At 38.8% G+C, this 26,737-nt stretch overlaps 4 protein-coding genes and 2 pseudogenes across 4 annotated transcripts; 2 read left to right on the top strand and 4 right to left on the bottom strand.

The window, feature by feature from the left end:
• Positions 1-448: 448 nt before the first annotated feature.
• LOC113677707 (N-acetyltransferase 8) lies at positions 449-4,153 on the bottom strand. Its single transcript, XM_089211888.1, is given in 2 exon segments — positions 449-1,330; positions 3,917-4,153. A coding segment is annotated over 1 exon segment (675 nt). The 5' UTR covers positions 1,327-1,330; positions 3,917-4,153; the 3' UTR covers positions 449-651.
• An 896-nt stretch (positions 4,154-5,049) lies between these two features.
• On the bottom strand, positions 5,050-10,913 carry LOC149053147 (melanocyte-stimulating hormone receptor-like). The gene is made up of 2 exons (XM_089195499.1): positions 10,690-10,913; positions 5,050-6,641 (listed from the first exon to the last, which is right to left on the bottom strand). Exon 2 carries the CDS (start codon positions 6,631-6,633, stop codon positions 5,698-5,700), a length of 936 nt encoding a protein of 311 aa, XP_089051625.1. The 5' UTR covers positions 6,634-6,641; positions 10,690-10,913; the 3' UTR covers positions 5,050-5,697.
• Positions 10,914-14,043: 3,130 nt separating this feature from the next.
• LOC149053146 (uncharacterized) lies at positions 14,044-16,366 on the top strand. The gene is made up of 2 exons (XM_089195493.1): positions 14,044-14,294; positions 14,434-16,366. Exons 1-2 carry the CDS (start codon positions 14,121-14,123, stop codon positions 15,508-15,510), a joined length of 1,251 nt encoding a protein of 416 aa, XP_089051619.1. The 5' UTR covers positions 14,044-14,120; the 3' UTR covers positions 15,511-16,366.
• Positions 15,599-18,391, bottom strand: LOC149053145 (uncharacterized). Its single transcript, XM_089195485.1, has 2 exons — positions 17,998-18,391; positions 15,599-17,636 (listed from the first exon to the last, which is right to left on the bottom strand). The coding sequence occupies exons 1-2, from the start codon at positions 18,117-18,119 to the stop codon at positions 16,352-16,354; spliced, it is 1,407 nt and encodes a 468-aa protein (XP_089051611.1). The 5' UTR covers positions 18,120-18,391; the 3' UTR covers positions 15,599-16,351.
• A 607-nt stretch (positions 18,392-18,998) lies between these two features.
• LOC149053144 (uncharacterized) lies at positions 18,999-22,393 on the top strand (annotated as a pseudogene).
• LOC149053143 (uncharacterized) lies at positions 21,952-22,533 on the bottom strand (annotated as a pseudogene).
• Positions 22,534-26,737: the final 4,204 nt, after the last annotated feature.

The raw sequence follows: 26,737 nt of genomic DNA, 5'->3' as shown, positions 1-26,737 counted from the left end.
TATGCATTAGAGGAAGGGACAACGACCCTTTTTTTTTTTTTTTTTGTGACATTATTTTCTCTCCGCAGAAATGTGATTATATTAAGGCAATAACTCAGCTTTGCTCATTAATCACATCATTATGGTACAAATCTTGATCAAGGATATCTTATAGACAATTATGACAGAAATATACCAAATCCAATTTTTCCTTCCTAATAAAAGAAATTCCTATTATTTATTGGACATCTTCAAAGATTCATTGGCATTAGATTAAGTCTTTATGAAAGACTGTGAATCCCTTGTAGCACTCAGTATTCGACAAGAGACACAACCATTAAACACAGAAATTTTTTGATATACTTTTCCTGTTATGTTTAATTCTTGTTTCAAAGTTTAGCTCTGAATGAATTAGGCCAGCTTAGCTGAGAACCACAAAGGATTCAAGGATTCATGGAGGTGGGGGAAGGGGAGGGGAGGGGTGGTTGACGAAAGTTGGCATGGTTGCAAAACAAAGAATTTGACCCAAGTCACCTTCAAGTCTTTTCCTTATAACTTAAAAAAATTCTGTCTGAATTTCTACTTAAGAAAATGGCTTGGAGTAAAGGAACTTAACCTGAAGGTGTAATTGAACTTGCAACCTGCATTTTTAAACCTTGTGTTTTGAATCTATCAGAGTTCAAGTTCAAAAGACATTATCATCAGACTTTTAAAGATGAAGTTGGGAATGAAAGGTTTTCCTTCTATAAGCTTAAAACCAAACTTCCTATAGAGTCTGACAGCTGGTCCTTGAGCATTTGAAGTTTTCAAAACAATTTTCTCAAGACCCTGCTGCCTGGAATGCTTGAGAAGTTCTTCAAGCAATTTGCTTGCGACTCCCATTTTTCGACAAGTTTTGGAGACAGACATCCGCTGAAGTTCTGCTATTCCTGGTTTGTGGTCTTCATTCTGAATGAGTCCCACCATTCCTACAGTTTTACCATTCCATTCAGCAACCCACATGTGACAGCCTTTGTTAGACACGTAGGTCTTTTCAATGTCCAACAAGTCTGTTTTTAAGCAATAGTTGATGATCTTCCATATTTGAAGGTAGATGATGACATACAAAAGAGCCCATAAAATAAGAGAGAGGAACAATCATGCTACCAAAGGCAAGATAGACCACTTGAAAGAGGCCATGACAGCAAAAATGGTTACCATGGTGATGTACCAGAACAGATTTGAAAAAATGAGACAGGTGGTAATGCTGATAAGTTGCTGCATCCCTTGAGAAAAGATCTCTCTGCATTCCTCATAGTCTGGACTGTGATAGGATCGGATTTGTAAATGCCCTGGCATTTTGATCATTTACCTGTCTGAAAATAAATAATTTATTAACTGAGACTTTTCTCAACAGGACTGATGAATTAAAAGAACTACATTCAGGCTACATTCAATCTGTATGATACCATTGCAACACAAGCTGGTAAAAATTAACAACTCTTCACTGAAGTGGACATGGCTAGTGGTGGATATTTACCAAACCACAAAGAAGCATGGTAGATATCCACTGCAAGTCAGACACTGAGGTTTTTCCATAATACAAAAGACCAAAGAGCCAACATGAAGGAAGAACCATATTTTTAAATTAAAATTTGATAACATAACCTAATATAAAAAATAGAAGGAAACTACATCGGCACTCACGCTTACAAGTGTTTAAAACAAACAGAAAAGTAATTGTAATAACCTGAATATCAACTAAAAGCCTACTTCTTGACTGCCTCTGTAATTGGCATACACTGTGACAAATAAGTTGTTAATGATTACGGGTACAATAACTGGTTAGCTTGACTAAAACTGGTTTGAATAACTAAATTAAGCATCTTTAACTACAATTCTTATGCAAAAAACATTGCAATAATTATTGCCATGTATTATTGTGATATATGAACTTAAATGGGGTGTGTAAGGAACATTTAACATAAACAGTGTGTGTATTAAACTTAATTATTACACATTAAATGCACTACCTCTTTTCTGATTGGCCAAAAGCTTCAAGTGAATTTTCAAAATCAGCTCCTGGTTATATCAGAACCATGTCAAGGATGCTCGTGGTCATGGGTAATCATGTGTGACTGCAGTGCATGATTTCTAAGCATAATGATGTCAAGTTTGCACGCTTTGTGTTGTTTGATGATCCATATATTTTTACATGTTCAGAAATAAGTAGCACTCTGTTCATGGGCATGTGTTAATTTCACCAGGAAAAGTCACAATTCAAGCAATCAGCCAGTTTATTGTAAAGAGAGTGAGAAAATCAAACTACTTTCTGAATCTAGTGGCATGTGAAAACAGCCTAGGTGCAGACTAAAAAATTATCCTAATTGTAAATTAAAGAATGCCCCATAGACAGGAAGGGCTGGTTATTTACAGGAGGTCTAACCTAAACCATGGTTTTATGCAATCAGTAGGCCTCAGGCTTTCTCCATAAGGGGGTTGATTGAATTAGATAAATGTTTTGGCCTCTATTAACACTGTTCACAAAAATAAATGGTCCTGAAGATTCAGCTTAATTGACGATTGTTTAGGAAGCAGTTTTGTTAAAAAACAGCTCAACTTTGTTTAATAAGCCATTAAACTGACTTCTTGATAATCATTTTCAATCATCTAATGTTATCAACACAAAAAAACTAGTGATTAGGTTTGGGGGTTATTGTGAGTGTTCTAACTTATCTATTTTGGTAATTGCTTATGAAAATTGTCTAAAAAATTCAAATTTTTGTTCAAAATAGGATCAAATAACTTTTGAAGATACTAACAATTGTCCCATCAATGGTAAAACAAACACAGTAATAGTAACAATCAACTTTGACTGCTCCTCAATTTGAACGATGACAATTTGCTTATTTCTGTACTTCGATGAAATCTGGATTGGACCGGATCAGACCAGATCTGTTCTCAGACCGGATCACGGATTGGATTACAGATCATTGATCGGATCATGTAAAATAAAATTAGAAATTTTGCGTGACAAAGCAAAGTAAAGTTGCGTAACAAAATCGAGCGTAAGCCCGTCTGGGTGTATTTTCGCCCAAAAACCCCATATAGTCACTTTCACGGCTGTGTCGAGGAGTGTTGTGTAACTGCCACTAAGGATGAAGGTAAGCGAGAGGTACGTATCATTTCATCAGTCAGTTAAGAAAAACGCGACACAATCCACAGTTGCTTCTTAAGGTTCTTGAACTTCTTCCGTTGCAGGCGCATGAGGCACGTTGGAAGCCATAGTTCGCAAACTGACCGACCTAAGTGCTCCACATTGTAAGGTCAAAGTTTCGAGCGCTATTCGAGATACGCGACCTCCTGCGGATCCCTACGATATTCAACAAACGAGTAATTATTTTAGCGACATTTGGTTTGTTACGCAATCTTCTCAATAACATTTGCATTTAGCGGCTGTTCGAAATTAGTGGAGGCGCTTAATTCCCGCTCAGATCGAAGACAAACCGGAAAAAATTTGGAAAACCAGTTTGAAATTTTGACCAAAACCGAAAACCAAATGCTAACAATCCGATCTGGTCCGGTCCAATCCAGATTTTGTAGACGCCGCATCGTTCACATTACTCAAGGTCATATAATTATTAACTCATTTCAGAAATCACTCAAGATCATTTTGGGTCATATAAAGTAATTTTAGGTTATTTTAGGTCATTTAAGGTCATTTAAGTCCATTTAAGGACATTTTAGGTCATTTTAGGCCATTCCTTGTTTTAGTAACTACCAGGTAAAATTACGTAACGACTAGTTAAAAATGAACCGCCATCAAAATCAGTACCGAAGTACACATCGACGTGCTCTGAGCATCGTTCCGAGTACAAGTTGTACCGTTACATCATTGATAAAAACTGTTACATAGCAAAAAACTACCCCGAGACTACCACACTAGAAAGCTACATACCTTTATCATTCAAGAACGAATATCGGTCAGTGCAAGATGGTTGTTCCCGACGAACCAGCTCGTGAGCGATCAGTTGCCGCAGCAGATAAATAGCCCTGCCAAGATAATTTGAGGCTTTAAATTCCTTTGCCAGAGGACCGTGCCATAGAAGCCAGTAATATCAATTCTAAATCTGCATGATTTCCGTCCCACCCGAACCGTCCGGTGAGAAAGTTAGTAAAAAATTGATTATGAGATCTCAAAGGTCTGGTTCGAAATGTGCAGGAGATTGATCGGGTATATTTGTGTGTGTGTGCCGGGGGGGGGGGGGGGGGAGAAGCACTTTAGCCGAGACATCTTGAATTGTTTCTTAAAAGATTATAATATTTTTCCTCCCATACCATATTAAGCTGTTCAATATAAAATGATAAGATATTCGTTTTTCATGTGTGTGTTGGTGAACCTAAGTTTTTTCTGCATCTAACCGAGAGCGCATTTTTTTGGGGGGATGGGGTGGGGGGTTCGGATGAGGCCATTTGTTTTAGTGCCCAGGCACTTTTCGGTTCTGCCGTTAGAGCCGTTTGACGAAGGCATCTTGATAGACGGACCACTTTAAAATCAAAGCTTAAGACTTAAAGAGTTTTGATAATGTGGCTTAGACCTTTCTTTGAAATGAACTTTGATTGATATTCTATACTTATTATTTTATTATTTAACTTTCAAGCGCTGTAAAGCGCTGTGAATGCTTTGTAGAAACTGAGCTGTATAAATATTTAATAATTTTATTATTTACCAGTTCGGAATTTCTAATTTAAAGGGAGTCTCATTTTTCCATTCTAACAAAGGAACATCCAACTTTTTATCTGACCATTTCAAAGATTCATTATTAGAAGGTTTACTCTTTAAGAAAGGGTGAGTATTCCTCGTATCAATTCAAGATATCGATGAGATGCATTTTGTGATGATTCAATATCGCATGCACAGGAAAATGAGCGATCATTTAGTCGTTATTTCCTGGAACGTTCTTTCACAATAAAGAATAAGAATCGAAACAAATAAAGTTCACCCACAGAGTTTTGGGTCGCATTAGATTCATTTTTATTATTACTGTTAACAAATAGATTATTCACGATGATGAAACTAGGGTCGCACTTAAAAGACATAACGCTGAAGTATAATGGTCACTTTGAACCTACAACTTTTCAACAACAACAAGCCCTTGGGCGATGACATGCGGAATGATGAAAGAGAGGTTCAAATGTCCCAAGGAATATACCTTTACGACAATATTATGTATGGCAAATTCCGCCGTGATGCTATGTCGTTGATTCAGCTTTCCTTTGAAGAATAATGTTAATGATATTAAAATTCAAACCTGGAGAATTACACGAGGGGACAAAATAACAAGGGGTGATGTAAAACGGCGGGAACTAGTCGGTTAGTTATTATGAAAAGCCCAGTAAAAGAGTCGAGTTGAACTTTGGGTAACAAGACACAAAGTCCAATTCAATTGGAGAATGGATGATTGGAACCCAAATTCTCCTGTCGCGTTGCGCAACCCGATCTAAGGCTCCCTCGCTTTTTCGCTTAGCCTACGTGTAGCCGTACCCTCCGCGCAAGATGAAATGGAAGGGTACCTTGCGGGGGAGGGTACGGCTACTCGTAGCTAAGCTATTTTTCGCTCCACCGCCGCTATCGCGCTCCCTTTTACTTACTGAATGCTAGGAATAGGCTTTTATCTTTCATATCAAGTACTCTTGATAACTTAGATATGTTGCTTCCATTATAATGTTCCATGTTATTCAGTAACAACAAGTCATGGAATCTAAAAGTTGTGTGAGTGTTTCTTGTACTGCTTTTCTCACTCCTCTGATTTTCCAACAGTACAGAAATGGGTTTAGACTGGAATTTACGAACACAATGGATGTTGTGTATCTCCTGCCAAGAATCTGAGCTGATTCGCTTAAAGGGATAAGAGACGGGAAAAATAACAAAAATGCATATGGAAGATAACAAGCGACTAAAGACAACTGGACCGACAGTGCTGCAGAAACAGTCTTTCGGTATCTTTGTATGTTCAGAGGAATTCCTATAAATTGGTCGTTTTGATTATGGCCTTGGACTTGCGCTTGATGATGGCGGAGGCGAAGGAAGATCTTTACGTAGCAATAAAAGGAGGTTATCAAACAAACCACGACCCCTACTGACAAGACCCTAAAGGCAACTTTGGAATTCCAGACTTGTTTTAGAATAGACCCAGTTGCACAAAAAACCAAGATAAAGATTAAAACTTTAGTAACCCTCCTTAGATTTACAATTTGCTTGTATCGCAGGCCCAGTGAGAGAGCGAAGAGTCTGTCCACACTCACAGCGGTGACGGTCATCAAAGACACTGCGCTAAATCCCAAGATTACAATTTCTGCAAACGCACTTAAGTGATAGCAGAGATGTTGCTGTTTGCTCATCTGGAGAAGCAGCTCCACGGCAAAGATCGGCTGAGAAATCAGACCGACACAAAGATCTGTGATTGCCAGGCAACAAAACATGACCTTTGACGGCAGACGAAGGGAAGAATCCTTGTAAAGGGCCACGAGAATTAGAATATTTTCCAGCAAAGCGAAAGTGGAAAGAAAAAGATTAAATGCAGCAAGAAAAATGTCATGACGAGGCGTATGTATGTCGACGCAAAGAACAACTTTGGTTGTTGGATGGTTCTCATTTTCGCTCGAGCTCAACATTATTTATTCTGAAAATGAAACACATGAAAAATATGAGTACAAGAGTATTACTTGATAGAAAGTCCCAATGTGGTTGACAGATTGCGGTAAAACGGCCAAAAAATTTTGCTTTAGGTGTAAAAATTGCAAAATTTAACTTTTCGTTGTAAAAAAGAAATAAACCGTAAAAAATACATATATATTAAGATGACCACAATGAAATGATATTAACTGCAAGAGTTCGCGTAATTTCCGGTCGTTTACCCGCGGGTAATCTGTTGATTTTGCATTAAACGCGCGCCACTGCGGGTAATAGGGAGGTGCGGGTTATGTGACAATTTTAAAATCCAGTGGTAGTTGAATTGAAAAAAAAAATATATCACCAACATGCGTTTCCACCTCTCAAGTAAATTTTATTGTGTTAATAGTGCCGCAAAGCGGCACGAAAACATGATGCCGACTCGAGTTTATTTCACGCATAATTAGTTGCGCGACGAACAAATTATTATCGGCACGCGTGAAAACAAAACCCTGATGGTGACAAAAATTATCCAAAGATATCCGGCGCATCAGTAACAAATTTCCATTTAACACTAGCTTGAGCTAAAGAGAAATTTCCCGTTTTAAGGGACATGTTAGGCCCAATAGAACCGGAGATATTGATTTTTTCAGAAATCGCCGACAGTACTTTATAATTCAACTTTTAATACTCACCCAGCTTTTTTTCAACAAATTAACATGGCGCTGAACGATCGCTCGCACAAAATGTGGCCACAAATTCGCATTCTGTCAAGTATGAAACGTTGAGGTTTGGGCATGGGCCGCTAGTGTTTTTACTGTATAATCTTATCAATAAAGTACATGCTAATATTGACACAGAATTGTGCACGCGTCTGAATTTCTTTGACCTTTAAACTCGACAAAGACGCTTCGAAGTTTTCGAAAGTTGGATCAGACAACTTTTAAAAGACTGAAATGTATCACCTTAAGGTCACGTTTTCGCCACCAAAAAGTTGAATAACAACGTGCGGGTTATCCACCAGTGCGGGTAATCTGGTGACTTTTTTTTTCGCCGTATGCAATAATCGGCCGGTGCGGGTAATCGGCCGTGCGGGTAAACGACCGGAAATTACGGTAGCCGTAAATTGGCAAAAAATTTTAACCTCTTGCCCTACACTTATTTGACTCAGGCAATGAGCATTGCATCGTATTACTGTCTCTCGTTCTGGTCCTCCCTCTTTTCTTCCATGCACATCGCACATCTCTTGGGGCCATAGATACAGCAGTCAAACATCTGCGCATAAGCGAACGTTGTGATGACTAACTACGTTGTGCGCTTTCAGGTTGTCAGAACTAAGTCATCTCACACGAGAAACAAAGAACCGAACAAGTCAGTAAGTCACAGTGTAATAACAGCGAAAACTTTTTGAGTAAAACCAGGAGCCTGGTAAAGCTCAAAAAACAGATCTAGAAAGGTAAATAAACAGGACACCTGTACTTGAATAAGCCTTACGTCAATGAAGTCTCGGTTTTCCTTCCCCGTTTTTCCTCTCCATTAGCAGATTTTTATGAACGCTTCATCCTACTTTCGCTTTGAAATTCTGTGCGAGAAATTAGCGCGCAGCCAGCCAGCGTTGACCCCAGCGTGCATGCCTCGCATTTGACCGCTGTGTTGGGCTAATCAGCTTTTCTCTGCTCGCACCACAGTATAAGGACCTCAAAGGGGGATTTTATTGTAATGGTTTTCATCATTTATTACACCCATTTTGAAATCACTGGTGGTCCCTGTAATCTGACTGGCTCTAATTGGTGCGATTTATTCATGAATCGCACCATTTTTTGCTTTAAATCGCATCATTTTCCCAGCCAATGAGGAGGCTACGCTGAAAACAAAACAACTAATCAGATTTCAAGGCTTGTATCTAATTGAAAATCTAATTGCAAGAAAATGAAAGACAAAGAGTATCATGTGGCAAATTTTGCAACCTTTGTTTCCAAAACTCTTGTTTTTCCCCCCCAAAATGGATGAATTTAATTTCAAACTAGCTCAGTACTGCATCAATAAAATATTTGAACTGACCAAGTCCTGTATTTGGGCGATTTCATAATGGATGTAATAAAGTGGTAATTGAACCTTGTGCCGTGCAATTTTGGCCTGAAATCATACTTGTGATTTCAAATCACACGTAGGATTTCAGCCCAAATTGCACTCCACTCAGTTCAATTACCATTATAAAGCGCGCGCGGCCCGGGCCGCATTGATCATTGATATTGTATTTTGACGGTCAAAAACTGATAGTATGATATACCCAAAGAGATTCTATCAGCAAAGTGTGATTACTCGTCGGGAATATTTAACGCTTTCAGCTTCATTGGTAGAGTAGTGTGTACTCACGCATTTTGTTATTTTAAGTGCAAAAAGAACATCCTTCAGCTAAGTTTTCAGAGCATTTCTCTTCGGCGAATTTAGCCCTCGGGCTTTCTCTAAAATAACAGGACGAGCTGAAGAAAGGTCACTCATTGCATAACTGCTTTCACCTAAAAGAACGCATGCGCAGAATCGCTATCTAAGCAAAATGCTAATAACTGTTAAGTGCCATGTAAGACAGAACATACGGAAATGGCGACTGTCAAATTTTTTGACTTATGCTATTAGAGGAAGAGACATTGATCCCCTTTTTTTGCGAAAATTATTTTCCTTCGCGTCTTCTTTTTTTTTTTTTTTCTTTTTTTTTAAGCCCTCTATGAAAAGCGAAAACGCTTTTCATATTCCACATATGTAAGTACGATCAGTTATGGACGTACTTAAATATGTACTTTTTATGGAGAGCTTTTTAAAATAAAAGAAGTCGCAGAAGGAAATTAATGTCACAAAAAGTACAATTTCTAATAAAACAAAAAATACATACTTCAGATAACCAAAGATTATTCTCATTCGCGTAAAAGCTGCATATCTAATTAAGTCGAATGACACCGTACTTTTGTGGAAGGTATTTTATTCGTTGTAGAAGTCCCCAAGGAAATTTCCAAGTCCTTCTAGACGCCGTTGCATGCAAAATCTCTCTCTCCTCGGAAGTCTATTGACGCTACAGTTTCTAAAAATTTCCACATCCCCCTCTCCTTCAGCGGCGCTGGCCAATTCTTTATTCAGCTCACCTCTCGCCTTCTGCAAAAATCCTTTTGGCATGTAACTTATCCATCATAAGGCATAGGGTGGCCTTTGGGTGAGTGTGAATTAATTACTATTTATCTTTCGTCGAGACAAGCTCGCAAAATTAAAATTATTTCGATAGATGATTTGGTCACCGGCTCGGCGGCGTTTACAGTACGAAAACTAGTAACACCCCCAAAAAATGAGTAAAAAATAATATACCAGTAGAACTTTGCAAAGCTCAAAGTCCTAGGTGACTGATGCTATGTAAGAGCGTAGCTTGAGGACAGAATCCAGATCCTCCGAAGGACAAATCCAACGCTTAACTTAGCGTCTCTCGACAGAAACAAGAGAGGAGTTTCTGGGCATTGATATTCACTGGCGTAGGACAAAAATCATCTACAACTAAAAGAACTGAAAAGGAACTCTCTTTTCATTATTTTAAAACCATATGGAGCGATTTTTAATTAACCTATAACAAATTGAACGAGAGAGCGAGAGGTTTCGCTAATGCAAAGTTCCTCCATCTCGCTACCCTTCGCGTGAAAAGGGTAGCGAGGTAGGGTTCCACAATGGTCGAGAATAATCGCCAACTTGAAAAAAAATGTGGATCCAGATTATGTTATTTTGTAGAAAAATTTTTTAAAGCGGTTTCAAGGCGTAAGTTTTATATTCGAGGAACAAATAAAATACCCGCTGAAAGACAATCAACAAATTCAACCTACAATACTTGCCGTTGACTGATCGCGTAAACATCGTTTAATACTTAACCATTTTTTTTTTCACGGTAAATTTTCACAGCTGTTTAACCCATTAAAATCGTAGCTTACGCTACACTAAAATCATATTTACTAAAAGGACCCTATATTTGTGCCTGATAAACGCATGTAGCTTTCACTAACTCGTGAAACTAGCGTTGGCCTTACCTGTTTCGATGAAAACTATGACAAATCACTTGCTAATCCTTGCCTTGCGAAGTCAGCTAAATACCTTGAAGGTCCTTTATTTTTCCCCCTTGTTTCTGTGTCTTCTAAATGCACAAGAAAGTGGAATTTCTGCTACCTAAAAGTGTTCTTTTCTCAGAGTATGATCCAAATATTGTCGGAGAGGACCTCTTTGATCTATTGAAAATACTGAGTTCTGATATCTAAATGCAGCTGTCATCAGGCGAATATAGGTTTTTTTTTGTCACAGTGGCAGGTCGGAACTTTGTTTAACCGACTGAAAAGAGTTGTTCACTTGTTCAATTCAAACAAGAAATACAAAAAGAATGATCTTGACTGCTGAAGAGCTCCAAGGAAGTATAATTTCCTATTCGTCTTGAAAGCGGTCTTATTTCAGTGACACATTTCACTGTCATCCCTGTCAAGACAAAAAGCCAAGCACAAGGTGCGTGGGCCAAAAATCCGGGTAAAAAAAAAAGCCAGGTTCCATAACTTACAGTACCATATCATATCATATCCCTATGTTCAAATAGAGGAGGAAGGTGTCAACTCAAACAAACTCTTAAAAGATCAAAATAATGAGGGATGTACCTTACAATATCAGAAAGTGCAATAATAGGATTGCTACTTTGTAATCATTATGCAGAAAACGGATAATTGCTAAAGGAATCATAAAGAAAATGGCAATTGTTAAATTCAGACAGGTAGAAAGAGAGGATATGGCAACGCATTGATACTATTTTTTTTTTCGAGCGAGCGAGACAGACAAGTGTGCTATACCATTGACACGAGAAGATCAAACTATGCAAATATTTTTTCATATCATTTTCCATCATTTTATTATATCAGGACATGGTAAGAGAACCCACAAAAAGAAATATTAGCTACGCCAAAATACGAAAGTAAAGAGGAGGAACAAAGTGGCAGGACCAAACAATTTAAATAAGGCGGCACCGTGTTATATTACAATTTAGCGGTGATCCTGTATTAAGCGGTCGGTTTTTTAAGTCCCCGAAATTTTCTCCCTTTAATTTCTGTAATTGTTTCCTCTATTCAGGGGTCGCGGTCACCCTTGACTGAGTCTTAGTGGCCTGTTTCTATTGCCTTCCACCTGTATTGAACGATCACTTATAGCGGAACCATCTAGGAAACTCCAACTCTGTGTACTCGTCACTCCGTAACTTCGAGGCTGTTGTCCAGAGGGGCCCTGTATACGCCTAAAATCATTACCATATTATAGTCAATTACAAAATACACTTGTAGTCTAAAAACTTGTGGTTCAAGAAAAACTAAAAAAAAATTATAACAAAAAAAAAAACAAAATATTTATAATCGAATTCTCCTAAACACTTGTATGCTAAGACCTTAAGGTATTATTTAAAAAAAAACCTAATAAATACATATGAAGAACTGGATCCATATTACAAGACAGGATGACCGCTGAATAAAGGTTCGGCTGTAATCAGTACCTTTACACGTTACCCAAGATAAATATCAGTAATACCAAACTGCTTTTCATAACATGTATTTGCAACGATATAAAAAAGCTAACAGACCTTCTTTGCTCGCAGTTTTTCACCAACTTCAAAGGCCGTTCTTTGTGATCACATCAAAACAGTCAACTGGAGGAGGACTCTGAATAAGTTCTTCAAACAAAGACTTCAACAACTTCTCTGCGATTGCAATAGAATCCGCAAAGAGGGGTCCAAGTTTGTAACCATGTTTGTAGGTAAGTTTTACAACTGTGTAACCAACCATCAAGCTCACCGTCCACGGCCATTCGTGCGTGACTACCTGTCACGCGAGGACATTTTGACAAGGAAGCTTGGCGTTCAAAGCCAAACACGCTTGTGTCGTACACGACTAAAGCTCTTTGGTCCACTTCATCGATGCGATTTATTTCTGCGTTCATTCCCTCTGATATTTCAGAGGAGCGAGTTATGGCTGTTGGAAGATGAAAGTCAAATCATGTTCCATAAAACTGAGTTCGAAAGCCGCTCCTCTCAAACATTTTTTCCTTTTGATCGGTGCTATCAGTCCGATGCTGCATGACGGTGTCAGATTTGACATTTATATATTTTAGTTTTCGAGAAGTGATTTTTTTATTTCGACCGCTCAAATATGCAAATTTTCACCGTGAATATTACCCGAGTTGTGTGACCTCATGTAACGAATATACTAAACCTACGGTAGTTCTGTGAACATAATCCTTTGTTTATCATCTTAACTTAATCCCCTGTCATTATTGAAGCTGGGAAAGAAATAATTATTTTTTGGTGAATATTTTTGTCCGGTATACTTTTGCTATATCGAAAATTAGCATCAAAACAAAGACAGTTTTAACAATGACCGATATGACAGAATCTACTGAGCTTCTAGCTTTTAAAAGAAAAAAGGATGGTTATGAAGTTACTGTCAAAATTTCTTTGTGTATTTGTGTTGTTCTATCTTGAGACGAACTCAAAGTCCGGCAAAATTTACTTGATAGCGGCTATGAAATAGACATGCTGTGCCTACTTGTCGCCACCGTTAATTGGCATAAATCACTACAATTTGCAAAAAAATCTAACATAATGACCGAGGATTAAGTTAAGATGATAAAACAAAGTATTATGTTGACAGAAGTGCCGGAGGTCGAGTGGAATTGTTACACGAGGTCGCACAACTCGGATAATAGTCACGCTGAAAGTGCATATTTGAGCGGTCGAACAAAAAAAGTCATTTCTCGAAAACTAAAATGTATTTTCGCAAAAAAACTACACCACAATTATAAGAACATATTGGGCTACAAAATATGAAAGTAGGAGTGAAAACTAATTTTGGGCGACTTGCCACGATATTTCAAATTTGTGCGATTGATGCTGACATCCTCTCTTAAAATCCACAATGCATTCTTAGATCCGTTCAAGCGTCGAACTTTGCATGAGAGCTGGAAGGATAAATTGGTCATTTCTCAACCTGTTTGGATTGAAGGAATCAATGCGTTGGCTAGGCAAAAGGAGCATTGTGCCATTAAGGCATAAAATACGAATCTGTAACTTGAAAAATTATCTGGGGTTACTGAATATTTCGAATGGGTGACATAACACTTTCCCTGACCAATGGACAGAAAATTGGAAGCGTTCAGCATACTCAAATTTTCATTTTTACCACAAAAAAAGCTTCGATGATGGGATGACTCCATAAAAACGGGTTTTTTTTTAGTAAGAGCATGGGAAAGTTTGAATAGAATGTGTAATCTTTTGAGATATTACAATCGTGACAAGATGTTTGTGAATAGAAATAATCATGCTTCAATGCCTACTCGTGGTCCATTAGGTTCGAATGAAATACATAGAGTCCTAAAGTGTGACGTCACGTTGCCATGACAGCATTTTTTTCTGGTCTAAACAGTTTAAACTCATACTTCAAACATGGCGTCTTTATCGATATGCTCACTCGTTTCTTTCTTTTCTGGAGAGCGGAAATCGCTTGATCGCGGAGAAAACCACTTCAAATCCGACCATGTCCAAAGCTTTATTTATTCCAGGGGAGTCATCAAAGGTGAAGTCCAAGCAAGCATGAAAAATAAGGACTACAAAGTCACAGTAAGTTGCCAATTTGGGATCACAACACGTATGTTCAATTCGAAGAACTCCCAACCCCGATTTCACCTCCAATTTAATGTTTATATTGCGGAATATATATTGCAACTTACGTGTCTGTTTCGAATTATCTTTTTATCAGATTTATCTCGATGAAAACCTTGAAATAAAAAACACAGAATGCGAGTGTCCTCGCGGCGAGTTCAAGTGCAGTCACGCGGCAGCCATATTTATTTATGGCATCCATAACCTTAGCAGGACGGACCTGCAATGCCAATGGAAACGAAAGCGAAAGGCAGAAAGCGTACAGTCTGCAAGCCAGATGTTTCCAGCGCCACCGAAGAAGAAGGATTACAGCCCTTTGGCGCGCGATCCTAGCCGAGAAGATCGGATGTGGCTGTACAGCGAACTAAAGCGCTATGGCAAATTTACAGGGACCTGCTGGATCTTGAGTCCCGAACCACAACCTGCTACCCCTCTCCCGATCAAGACGATTGAGGATATCATTTACTCAGAAGGTTTCCTTATGGCATCTACGAAGGAAAAACAATTAGAGTACTTGATTGAGAATGCCAAAGTAGAGGAGAGAACCATAAATGTTGTGAGCACCCTCACGGCTGGCCAGCGAAACAGCCCTGCATGGCACCAAGCTCGTAGAGGCCGCCTGACTGCCAGTAATTTTGGCTCCGTCCTCCAGGCAAAAAGAGTTACACCGTCTCTTATCAAGCGACTACTTGGGGAATACAACTTGAGTGGAGTTAAAGCAATTGCATGGGGACAGGACAATGAGACTGAGGCCCTGAAATCCTTCACCAACATCACAAACTTTACACCTGTACAGACCGGCCTTTGGCTACACGAGTCGGGAGTTCTGGGTGCTTCCCCTGATGGACTTGTGGGAGACGACTCGGTGATTGAGTGTAAGTGCCCCTACACACATCGAAATGCGACAATCAAGGAAGCTTGTGGGCACAAAGACTTTTACTTGGAGGAGAAGGAAGGGAATTATACGCTGTCTACCACACATGTTTACTGGCATCAGTGTCAAGGCCAGATGTTCCTGACAAAGCGCAAATTCTGCTACTTTGTTGTATGGACCACAAAGGATAGTGTAGTTATCAAGATTGAACGAGATGAATCTTGGGAGCACAATATTACTATCTTGAGTGATTTTTACTTTCATCAACTATTCCCAAAGATTACCGAGGGAGAACTTTGAAAAGTGGTGCACAGATGCTGGACATAATCGGAGTGGGGGGGGGGGGGGGGGGGGGGGGGAGTGGGAGCTAATGTAAATAGGCAGTAGCTAATGTTAAAAGGTATTTTTTTAAATTTCATACATTAATTTCTTAATATAACATTACATATTCTACACTCAGATAGAGACACAAGATAAAGAACCCACATTTTTCCATTTAGCATAGTAACTTAATAATAAATTACATTCTTCCTGAAAGCAAGCTTAAACAATTTTTTTTTTTGCAACCAATGGCTACTGGTAGCTGGTAACACTTATCCTGGTTACTCAACAGGGCCCAGGTACATAAAACTTATGCCACACTTAAGTAGGCTTGCATAGCAATGCAAAGGGAAGGGGTGAGAGCCAAAACAAAATCCATGCAGCACAGGTTATTTTTTCTGACTACCTCTCACCATCCCTTAAGCTAATTGAAGTGTGGCTTTAGTTTTATACACCTGGACTCAGGCTCCCAGCTTCACAGACACAAAAGTAAAACCTTTAAGCCAGCACGACTTTCACACTTGGAACTACTGGACGAAAGAATTCCATACTGGTCACATGCCCCTGACCTGGATTTAGTTAAAATGACAATTTAAGAATGTCACTGGTTTTCATTATAATCTATTTTCACAGAACACATAGTAGTTTGTATTAATGAACATAAAGGAGATGAATATCAGAAAAATGTAAAACTGACCACATCATATTTTTGACCAAAGCTATGTCAATACCATTTGATCTGTTACAGTAGGGCTTCTAGTAATACAAAAATAATATTAAAAACTCATTGTACTATAATTTAGTTGAAAAAAAGTTCTATTCAGTCAAATTCAAAGTCTTTGCAGCCATCCTTGATCAATGGATACTGCAAATTAACAAGAGCTGAGCACAGTTGGCATAGCTTGTCAGCATGGCACCTCAAAAATGCTGGGATGAAGCCAAGGATGCGAAAACTCTTAAGTCTTGCATTTGCACGCTCTACGTGGATGCGACATCGAGCTATTGATTTTGTCGCCCTTGCCTCACTCTCTGTAAACTTTCCATTGTTGAGAAATGGTGGTATGTTCACTGAAACACCTCTTGGAACTACATCGCTGATGAGAAAACCTTTGTCTGCCAGAACAAGATCACCAGCACTCAAATGTTTACAAAACCCAGACTCTTTAACCATGACCTTGTCACTGACTGAGCCAGGGAAAAGATCACTAACATAGGTTATAACTCCATTTGGGGCAACCCCTATAATGACTTTGAAAGAGTTCATTCCCCTGTAGCTGGAATATGTAGCATTCTGCTGGGACATGAGCTTAGGTGCAGCAATTTCAATGTCTGTACAATCAATCACAATGCGGCAACTGCTGTACTCAGTGAAAGAAGATGGCAAACACATCTTGTTCTTTTCTCTAGATGGCACAGTTGTCATGATGTCTTTGAACAGGAGAGAATGCAGAACATGGACAAAAGTTAGTACTATGTTAGCAACAGTTGCAACACTGCATGAAAACAACTGGGCTAAATGTAGATTGGTATAATTTTGTTTCAGTTTCATCAGAGTGATAAATATCTGGTCCTCAAGTGTGATCGCCTCAACCTTCCATCCAGCATAATAGTTTATTTCACCCTTGAATCTTGAAACATATCCCACAACAATATCAAAAACATCCTTAGTGGGTAGACCTGTCTCCATCCGTATCACCTCAGGGCTCAAGCTCTTAGCAGAGTAGTGTGCACTATAGTAACTTGACACTTCCTTGTGTTTAGCAAGTTCTGTTGAAGTCATATCAAGCTCTATTGACAGCAGAGCTTCTTTGGAACTTGTCTTTTCCTCTTGTGAGCATTCAGTGGAACATGGTTCAGAGTTCTCTTTAATCTCTCCAAGCACAGATGCTACAGTTGGTAATTTCGTGGGCTCGGCAGACACTTTCCGTTTTTTCTTGGGGGTAGGTGTACTGGGAGGTGTTGGTCCTGTACCTGGCAGCAAGTCCAAACTATCAAACAGCTTGTGCCTGTTTCTGTCACTGATGGTTGGCATATTTTCTTTTCGCCCATCTTTAAAGTGACAACTGCAAAGTCGCGAATGTTTGCTGGGCTTTCTATCTCCTCTCCTATAACAGAAAAAGACAGAAGCAGTTACTATACTTGCGCTTAAAAAACCCAAAGTTTAGTTGGTCACATGCTTAACCTTGTAGTCTAAGACGTGAATGCGAAGCGAGTATTTCTCTGAGCTTGTTACTTAATACTAGTTAGTGTAAAAGCTTTGATACTCACAACTATCATATAGTTTTTTAGTAACTAAATAATCTTAGATCAAGACTGAAGACAAGGAAAGGCAAAGCCGCGAGAAAAGAAATAAGACAAGAAAGAGAAACAGCTAATCGTGAATCAGTTTGAGATAAAAAAAAAAAAACCAGCTATTTCTAATCGATGGTACAGCATCGAAATATATATTTTTCGAAAAATACTCACCTTACAAATGATATCCACTTATCATAGAGTGTTTTATGTTTTTTCTGGTCTGGAAACGAAAAGAATCGGCAGCAGTGGCTTTCAGATGTGTGATTGCAATCTGGATGAAAACACTGGCCCATCGCAAACTTCGTCTCCGTGGCGTTTTGACTCGAATTATTGCTCACCAGGTGCTTTTGTCCGCTTATTATACTCTTCAATAGTAAGGCCAAAGGTTATCTTGATTCTCTTTATCTTATTTCTATTATTGGAGGATAAAATGCGCTATTATAGCTCTTGAAGTGTTCGAGGTCAACGACAATGTGTCACGCTAGGGACGCCATATTGGTTTGTTTAGACCACAGAATTCCGGTGCTATGGAAACGTGACGTAAGCACTTTAGGACTCTATTGAGGGCCGAAAACAAAAGACAAAAGCCTTTGAACGAGAACTGAATTTCATTGGTCTACAGGAAGTCCAAACTAAATAGAGTTTAATACTCATGGGAGAAAGGTGTGGTGAAGTTACTCAAAAATGAAAGTGAAATGTGATCATCGCAGTAAATTTTCCAATTTAAGCAATTGGAAAGAAGAAGCCTGAAAAAAATCAGGGCAGTGCATCGCACCGGTATCGCGGAGGTTACGGGTTCGAATCCCGTTGAAGCCCTGATTTTTTTCAGGCTTCTTCTTTCCAATTGCTTAAATTGGAAAATTTACTGCGATGATCACATTTCACTTTCATCTACAACCGCAGTACAAATATGAATTATTTCATATAAACTCCACATTACTCAAAAATGCTTTCTGTTTTCATGCAGAAAGCTCTTTAACTTTAAAATCAATCAGCCGGAGGTAAATAGTGCTTCATGCCGATGGTGAAGGGTGACAGCTTCACCGAACAAAAGCAATACTTTTGAAAATATTGTGTGATTTTTTCCAAATGCTTCGCTCAAAAGGTCTTAAAATCCACAATATATTCTTAGGTCCGTTCAAACGTCAAACTTTCCATGAGAGTCGGAAGGATAAGTCGGTCATTTCTTAATCTGTTTGGATTGAAGGAATCAATGCGTTGGCTAGGCATAGACAGGAGAACTGTGTCATTAAGACATAGAATACGAATCTGTAATTTGAAAAATTATCTAAGGTTACTGAATATTTCGAATGTGCGACATAACACTTTCACAGTCACTCAAAAATGCTTTCTGTTTTCATGCAGAAAGCTCTTTAACTTTAAAATCACTAAGCCGGAGGTAAATAGTGCTACACGCTGCTGGTGAAGGGTAACAGCCTTCACCTAGCAAAAGCAATACTGCGGTTTGACCTGCAGCTCCATTAAGAACCAATTTATTGACCACGTAAAACAGCGCAGCAGCTTGGAATTGCTGATCAACTGCACATGTTCCGCCGACAGATTGACGATTGCTTTAATCAAAGTCATTCATACAGGAACAGCAAAATTGCAGCAAAATGAACAGAATGTGTAAACTGTCCAGAGATTACAATCGCGGCAGGATGTTTTTTAATAAAAATAATCACGCTTCAATGCTTGCTCATGGTCCATTATAATCCTGGAGACAGGTTCGAGTGAAGTACATTAAGGGCCGAAACAAAAGACAAAAGCCTTTGAACTACGAGAACTGAATTTCATCGGTCTACAGGAAGTCGAAACTAAATATAGCTTATTACTCATGGGAGAAAGGTGTGGTGAAGTCACTCAGAAATGCTTCCTGTTTTCAAGCAGAAAGCTCTTTAACTTTAAAATCTCTAGGCTGGTGGTGAATAGTGCTACGCACTGCTGGAGAACGTGACAGCCTTTGCTTAGCAAAAGCAATACTTTGGTTTGATCTTCAGCTCCATTAAAAACCAAATCATTGACCACGTAAAATAGCGCAGCAGCTTGGAACTGCTGATCAACTCCGCGTGTTCCGCCGAGATATTGACGATTGCTTTAATCAACGTTGTCCACACAGGAACTGCAAAATTACTGCAAAACTCTGAGGTACATGATGATGGGTTTACTGTTGACCATAGCTGAATATCGTCCTGTGCTGTTATTCTTGTTAGTTCATTCAGTTACGATTTCGAATTCCAACTACACAAAAGAGCCATGTCGGCCGTTTTCCAAGATATCAACAGATTTGGAAACAAAAGAAGGAGACACGCTTCAAACGAGGATGGTGCAATGTATGCTTATTAACCCGGAGAATGAATTAGGGAAATTCAATTTTGATATCAGCTGGGCTTTTAACGCTACAACGGGCGTTAATAACTATAATTTGATCTACATCAGTGTCGTGTTTTGGTGCCTGTCGCCAATTGAGCTCGATTTCATCAACCCAAACAACATGGAGAAAAAGAACATTGTACTGGCTCTCTCACTTAAAGGTGAGTGCAAAGTGTCGGTACAAAATCTCGCTGTCTTTGCAAAAGCAACCGACTTACGACTTCTGAGTCCAAAAGGAACGAAGGTAACATGGTTGGCTGCATCCGGCTCTGGAATCGTAACTCATGGAAATGAAAGTTTCACAAAGGACGTGAAAAAGCTATCATCCTTGCTGGTCCAAGACAGTTTTCCAGCAAACATACGCGCTATGTTTTCCGACTTAAACAACGTCTGGCGGGAAATGGCTGAAGTTAACTTTAAGCGAATACCAGTAAAAGGAATCCCAGAACAATGGAAGACTACCATGCCATTGCTACAAAGACTTCTCATGGTAGAATGCAATTTGAAGAAACCGCCAGAATTTCCTTGGAGCGACTCTACCCTGGAGTATCAACGTGGGCTGAGAAGGACAGCTGATAGTTTCCATTCTTTAACGTCGACCCATGTTCAAGGTAACCTTTACGTTCGTGTATTGCGTTTAGATTACAATAATATTGTTGACCTAACGTCTCACGAGTTCAGCGGACTGTTGCATGTGTTAAGCCTGCGAGGAAATGGCTTACGGACAGTTGGGCCGTTATGTTTTCGCAAATTACGAGGAATTCAAACGATTGACCTCAGCGAAAATAATTTAGTGTCCTTACCTCAAGATCTATTTCTAAGGTTGACTTCATTGCGGCAAGTCTATCTTCGTTCGAACAAGTTGAAGATTATTGAACAAAAACTGTTTAAAGACCTGAAATATGTCACGGTTGCTACACTTGAGCAAAACAACCTGGACCAGTTCCAAAGGGACTGTTCAGCTCATTAGATTCCCTGGAAATCCTAGATTTGGGAACTAACAACATCACAAAAATCGAGGAAAATCCTTTTTCGAAGAATGCATCTTTACAAGTGCTGTATCTCGACAACAACAGACTTTCCAGCATCCCTTCGTGGATATTTCTTCTGCCAGACATAAGGCTTATCAACCTCTCTTCTAACGGATTAAAATTTCAGGATCTTGACAAGGCATTAGATAGTTTAATTGTACCGTTCGAGGGCGAAACAAAACAGCTCAGAGACCTTGGTTTGTCGGGCAATAACATTACCACACTAATAGATTCCGATGGTTTAAAAATGATTAAACGGGACGAAAGAATCAATCCAATTTATCAAGCCAAGTATCTTTACCTTTGGAAATCGATCGTATTCGATCAAACTGAATGGAAATCCGCTGGCTTGTGATTGCATTATGTCTGCTGTGGCGCAAGAAGTAAAGAAATTGGTGCGGAGCCGTCCTTACATTCGATCCAGGTTTTCAACCTGGAAATGTCATTGGCCACAAAGATTGAAAAACAGAATGATACTAGAGATTGAAGAAAATCAGTAGATGGTGAGAGAAGAAAAAGATAATACCAAGTGTCCAGTCCAGTGCATCTGCCTGGAACGCTGCTCAGATGGAAGAATGATTGTTGATTGCGAAAGGAGGAATCTTACTGAAGTACCAAGCGTGGTGCGTCTACATACTGCGGCTTGCGAGAGTCTGTCTAGCCATAAACAGGTTGCGATCCCTTTGATGCCCTCCAGAACTGTTTGGTTCCTTTAGGATATAGCCATGTTGTTTCTGAAGGTACTTTGAGAGGTACCGTTGCTCGCGTCTGCAGTCAATGCAGTATTTCCGCTTCTCCTGTACGGCTTTGGGTTTTTTGGAGTTTCTCTGCTCGTGACGCATGTCAAAGAGATTGACAGCATTTCATCCATGGACATTTCTCAAATGTCTTAGGAGCTAATATACTTTTGCACCACAACGAAGAGGGCAGTCAAACTTGTTTCTTATTTGTGACTTAAGCTCTTTGACAAATTGGACTTCATCCCCTTTTCTTTTGTTTTTACCACTTCCAGATTCTGACAGGCTGTTATCGGACTGATCTTTTTCTCTTCTTCTCCATGATCGTCTTCGCTGCTTTCGGACTGAGACAGCTTCCTCTAGGACTGATCTTCTGTCTCACTTTGGGCAGCAACTTTTCTTACTTTTGCATCTTTTGAGTAATTTTCAGCACCTGATGCTTTCTTTTTAATTGACTGGAATTTAACACTGTTATCTTGTTTCCTCCCTCGAATCTTCTTTTCCTGAATCTTTTCCATTAAAACTGTTGCTGCTTCGGAATCAATTTCTTCTGTTTCATTTCTCATCCCAGATAAAGAGTTGTCACTCTCGGTTTCCGGGGGATTTTTCTTTGTAACAGATTTGGATAGCCCTTTTAAAGCCCAGATGTGTCTTTCAGCCTAGAATAAATTACAAAAATAATCACAAAAAATATCGCCGTAATAAATAAATGGAAAAAATCAATATATAAGGAAATAAATAAGTACATTAATAAATAAATAACAAAATAAATAAACTCTGATTGATGGCCACAACTTTCATACTATGTACTATGTCCTACCTCAACGTATTAAGCCACACCTATACCAGTCCCACTGCCATGTAGTAAACCCTGTTTCTTATAACAATCCAACCCTGTAGTTAGCCTTTGCCCTTCAATACAAAGTTTCTCTCATAAGAACCCAACCCTGATAAACCACATCTCTCGTACCAGCCCCTTGCCCTGTCTCTCATAAGGACCCAACCCTGATAAGCCAGATCTCTCATAAAAGACACACTTGTGACCCTATACAAATAGATAGGAAATCTTAGATTGAGAATGGTATGAGAGAAGGGGGTTATTTCTTTAAAAGGCGGGACTCTACCAAGAGAGATTGGGAATTTTAGGGAGGGGCTATTGTGAAGAGTGTAGATCTCCTCCAAATTCATGTTACTTCATGATCTGAGGGCTATTTTTTAGGGGTGTGCTTCACAATATTCCTGAGGTGAGTAATTGATCAACTTTTCCCTTAAACTAACACAATTTTCCCCACAGCAAAAAGGCTTCCTCGAAATTGTTTTTCTCCCTTTCTTCGGGCATCTGTCAACCAGCTGGGCCAGATTGTTCAAGGCTGGGTTAGGATAACCAAGGGTTAGTGTGAAATTGATTTCAGATCTGAAAGCTTGAAGAGCAAATTCAGTTTATTTCTTTTTGACTACAATGTAATAATACAGCAGTGCCTTTTTTCAATCGCAATTCGTTTTCTTTCTGTATCAATAAACACAGACACTGATGTCCGGCTTTGTATTTGGCACGAAATAACAACACTAGAGAAACAAGACCACGCGATACTTAAATTTCCATGACTGTAAAAAGGCCTTTTCAAAAATACATTTATCAAAAGCTCGGTGTATAAGATCATTGAGCGTAGGACAAGCGTAATATTGATCACTTTGCATTTCGTCAAAACAATCATTTCGGGTTCACTAACCTGGCATTTTTTGACATGGTGTCCTTCATCGCAAGCTTGCTGAAGATTCACACGGGCCTGTTTCAGTTCAAACAAAATGTTTGTCTCGCTATATCTGCTGTGTTGGTTCATCACGTAAGATGGACTATCATAACTCAAAGGAAGATTGAGTAACAAGGTCGTCAGCTAGAAGGAATCTCCAAATTTATGGAATGTTAAATGTTAATTCAACTAGCTGTGTCAAAATTAGCGTAGTTGTAAAAACAAAGTATTTAAAAACAGATCGGAAAGAACAAAACTCTTGACTATTCGGAGATATATTTTATTCCTTAGCCATTCCACGTGCACTTGTATCATATTAGTTTTTTAAATGACTTCCTACAAAAGCAAGGAAGGGCCACATTTACAAAAAAATACCTACCTTCCCCACACAAATGCACATCGGGCACAAGCACATGTAAAGCTACAGCTGCAAAGCACCATAGGTAAACATCAAGTAACTTTGTGGAACGCATTTTCTTTTCCTTCTTTTTTTTTTTTTAAAGGGGTCGAAGTTAAGAACTACGAGCAGATTTATGAACCCTACGTGCTCTCGTAAAATATCTACATAAGGAAGAGTGAGACTGAAAATTTTCCATTCTAGACTGTGGGCGCATCTAGAAGTTATTTTGGGACGTCAAGCCTTATACATATGGGGGTGGTTGGGAGTGAAGAGGCGGCGCTTAAAACTGAGCTGCTTACATCTAGATATATTTTTTTCTCGATTAAAATTATTATCTCAACAATCTAAGGCAATATACTGTAAACGTTACCGAAACGGCGTTGTGATGAGTCAAAAACTTGGGTGGGGTCATAGGGTAAATTTTAGCTGTCTCATCCTTTAAAATTTTCAACGTAATGAATGGTATTATTGTATTGTATTATTATTGTATTATTTCTTGCTAATCTTTCAGATCCGGAGGTGTGGAAAATGCGACCTCGCGACTCCTAAAACGTCTGAGTTACCAGTAATGGGATCCTTGCATTTGCGCAGAGTTGTTTCTAAACACTGTGACTAAATGCCCAGCAGTTGAGTACAGTAATGCTCGGCAGTCAGGAATTTTCACAGAATATCCATTATGGGGTTCCTCCAAACTTCTTAAGAATATCAGATCTTTGTCTAGAAATGTCAAGCAATTTCAAAAACTAATTTTTTTTAGTGGACAAATTCCCCCACACTGCCATCCTTTCCACCCATAAATTATCAGTGGTGGATCCAGACCTTGAGCCAAGGGGGTGGGGGGCGGGGCTGGCTTTTTGTTGCTTGCCCTGCCGGCTTTTCTTCCTTCTGTGATTTATTTATTTTTAACCCAAAATATGGGGAAGACCTTGGCCCCCTGGGCTCCTCTCCTAGATCTGTCACTGATTAAATTTCAGCAAGCCACATACAGCTTTCATGAATTGATAATTTCTCAAGGTAACATGAGAAAAAGGATTGATTTTCTTGAAAACTCACAGCTTATTTTACCAATTCAAAATCTGTCAGGTCTGTGAAATGTACAGAAAATGTATGACTTCATGACAAACCAAGTCAAATTGCATTAGGAAAGAATAAAGTAGTCAGGACTACCCGGAATCTGTCAACTATTCTAAATAATATACATAATCAACATCAAAATTGAAAGTGTCATCATCTTTCATCATGATGTCGAAATATGAAAATGTGAAATATTGGCACAGAAACCAAGTTTTTTTTCCTTCTCTTCTCCTAATATAAGCATGTATTTAGTGGACACCTCAATAAGGCAAGCGTTGAGACACCACAACAGGTTTTATTTTAACCCTGATCCTAACATATAGAGAAATGTTCTCCATCTGTAAAAAATTTGATTGCTTGAAGATTGTATAAACTGTCCTCCACTTCATGGCCCAATTGAAAGAACAATATTATCTTTTTAAAAGTAAAAAAATAAAGGTACTTAAAAACATACATACATACAAAAGAAAAATAATGACAGTAAACAAGTACAAAGAGATGTTGAAATAGTTAACCTTAACCCTTTAACTCCCATAAGTGGCCAAGAAAGAATTTCTCCTTACAATATCAATACAATATCAATAAGATAAGTAATGAGAATAAAGAGAAAAATCAATTTGAGGATTGAAAATGGATCCAATACATAATTCTCCAAAGTAACATCACAAGACTTGTATGGCAGACAGTAAGGAGAATTACTAATGAGATCTTTGGAGTTAAAGGGTTTAGGAATACTGAGAAATCAGCAGCCATATCGGAAGGGATCCTTATATCACTAAGGATTTGAGTATCCTTCCACCATTATTTTACACTCGTGGGTGGCCAAGTAACAATTTCATTTTCAATAAATCACACAAGATGTAAATAAACAGGAATGAATCAAACCAAAAAGTTCTTTGTTTCACTCAACAATGCACTACAAAGGAAACTTCTAGCACTGAATAACAAAAGCAGATGAATCGCGCATTTTTTCGACCGTGGAAAAATCGTATATACGCGTCTGACTACCCTGCGTCTGAGGGTATGAAATTCGTCTGCGCCGTTAACGTATACGCGAGCAGTACTGTAGATAGTCAAATGAAAACTTTTTACTTATTAATAAAATTTACTGTTGTGTTTCATGTTCACATGTTGCGACAACTCCACCTTTCAGTAAATTCGATTAATGGAAAACATGAGAAAATACCATCTAAAACTTTTCAACCTATTTAATATAGCCAATAACAATATCAACTAACTTTAAAATTAAAGAGAAAACTTGATTGACGTTTGGAATTGATTTCTGTGATGGAAAAATGAAATCCAGGTGCTATCTGAAGTTTTCTTAAAGACACCCACATTGTATGCAGAAAAATGGTGGGGCAAGCAGTCATACCTGGCAACTTCAAGAGGAAAAAAAAGAGAAGCCCTTACGATTCTAGAATATTGTTTTACTGACTCACTGTTCTCACTCCTCCAATCGACCAGTAATGTCGTGACGCGAAGTAGTTCACCGTCGTTTCTTTCGATTTTCCCTCAATTCCCCCGAACTGAAATTAGACGTCA

The sequence above is a fragment of the Pocillopora damicornis genome, chromosome 1, assembly GCF_964200805.1.
Source record: "Pocillopora damicornis chromosome 1, jaPocDami1.2, whole genome shotgun sequence".
NCBI lineage: Eukaryota > Metazoa > Cnidaria > Anthozoa > Scleractinia > Pocilloporidae > Pocillopora > Pocillopora damicornis.
Note: the sequence above shows the minus strand (reverse complement) of the source record. Positions and strands in the feature narration are given on the sequence as shown.

What these genes read in the sequence shown, in the direction of transcription:
- LOC149053145 (XM_089195485.1), bottom strand. Translation starts at nt 18,119, where the DNA reads ATGGGCCAGTGTTTTCATCCAGATTGCAATCACACATCTGAAAGCCAC. An exon ending in AAGTGGATATCATTTGTAAG is followed by an intron (nt 17,637 to 17,997) that starts GTGAGTATTTTT and finishes TTTCTGTTATAG; the next exon opens with GAGAGGAGATAGAAAGCCCA.
- LOC149053146 (XM_089195493.1), top strand. Translation starts at nt 14,121, where the DNA reads ATGGCGTCTTTATCGATATGCTCACTCGTTTCTTTCTTTTCTGGAGAG. An exon ending in ATAAGGACTACAAAGTCACA is followed by an intron (nt 14,295 to 14,433) that starts GTAAGTTGCCAA and finishes TCTTTTTATCAG; the next exon opens with ATTTATCTCGATGAAAACCT.
- LOC149053147 (XM_089195499.1), bottom strand. Translation starts at nt 6,633, where the DNA reads ATGTTGAGCTCGAGCGAAAATGAGAACCATCCAACAACCAAAGTTGTT.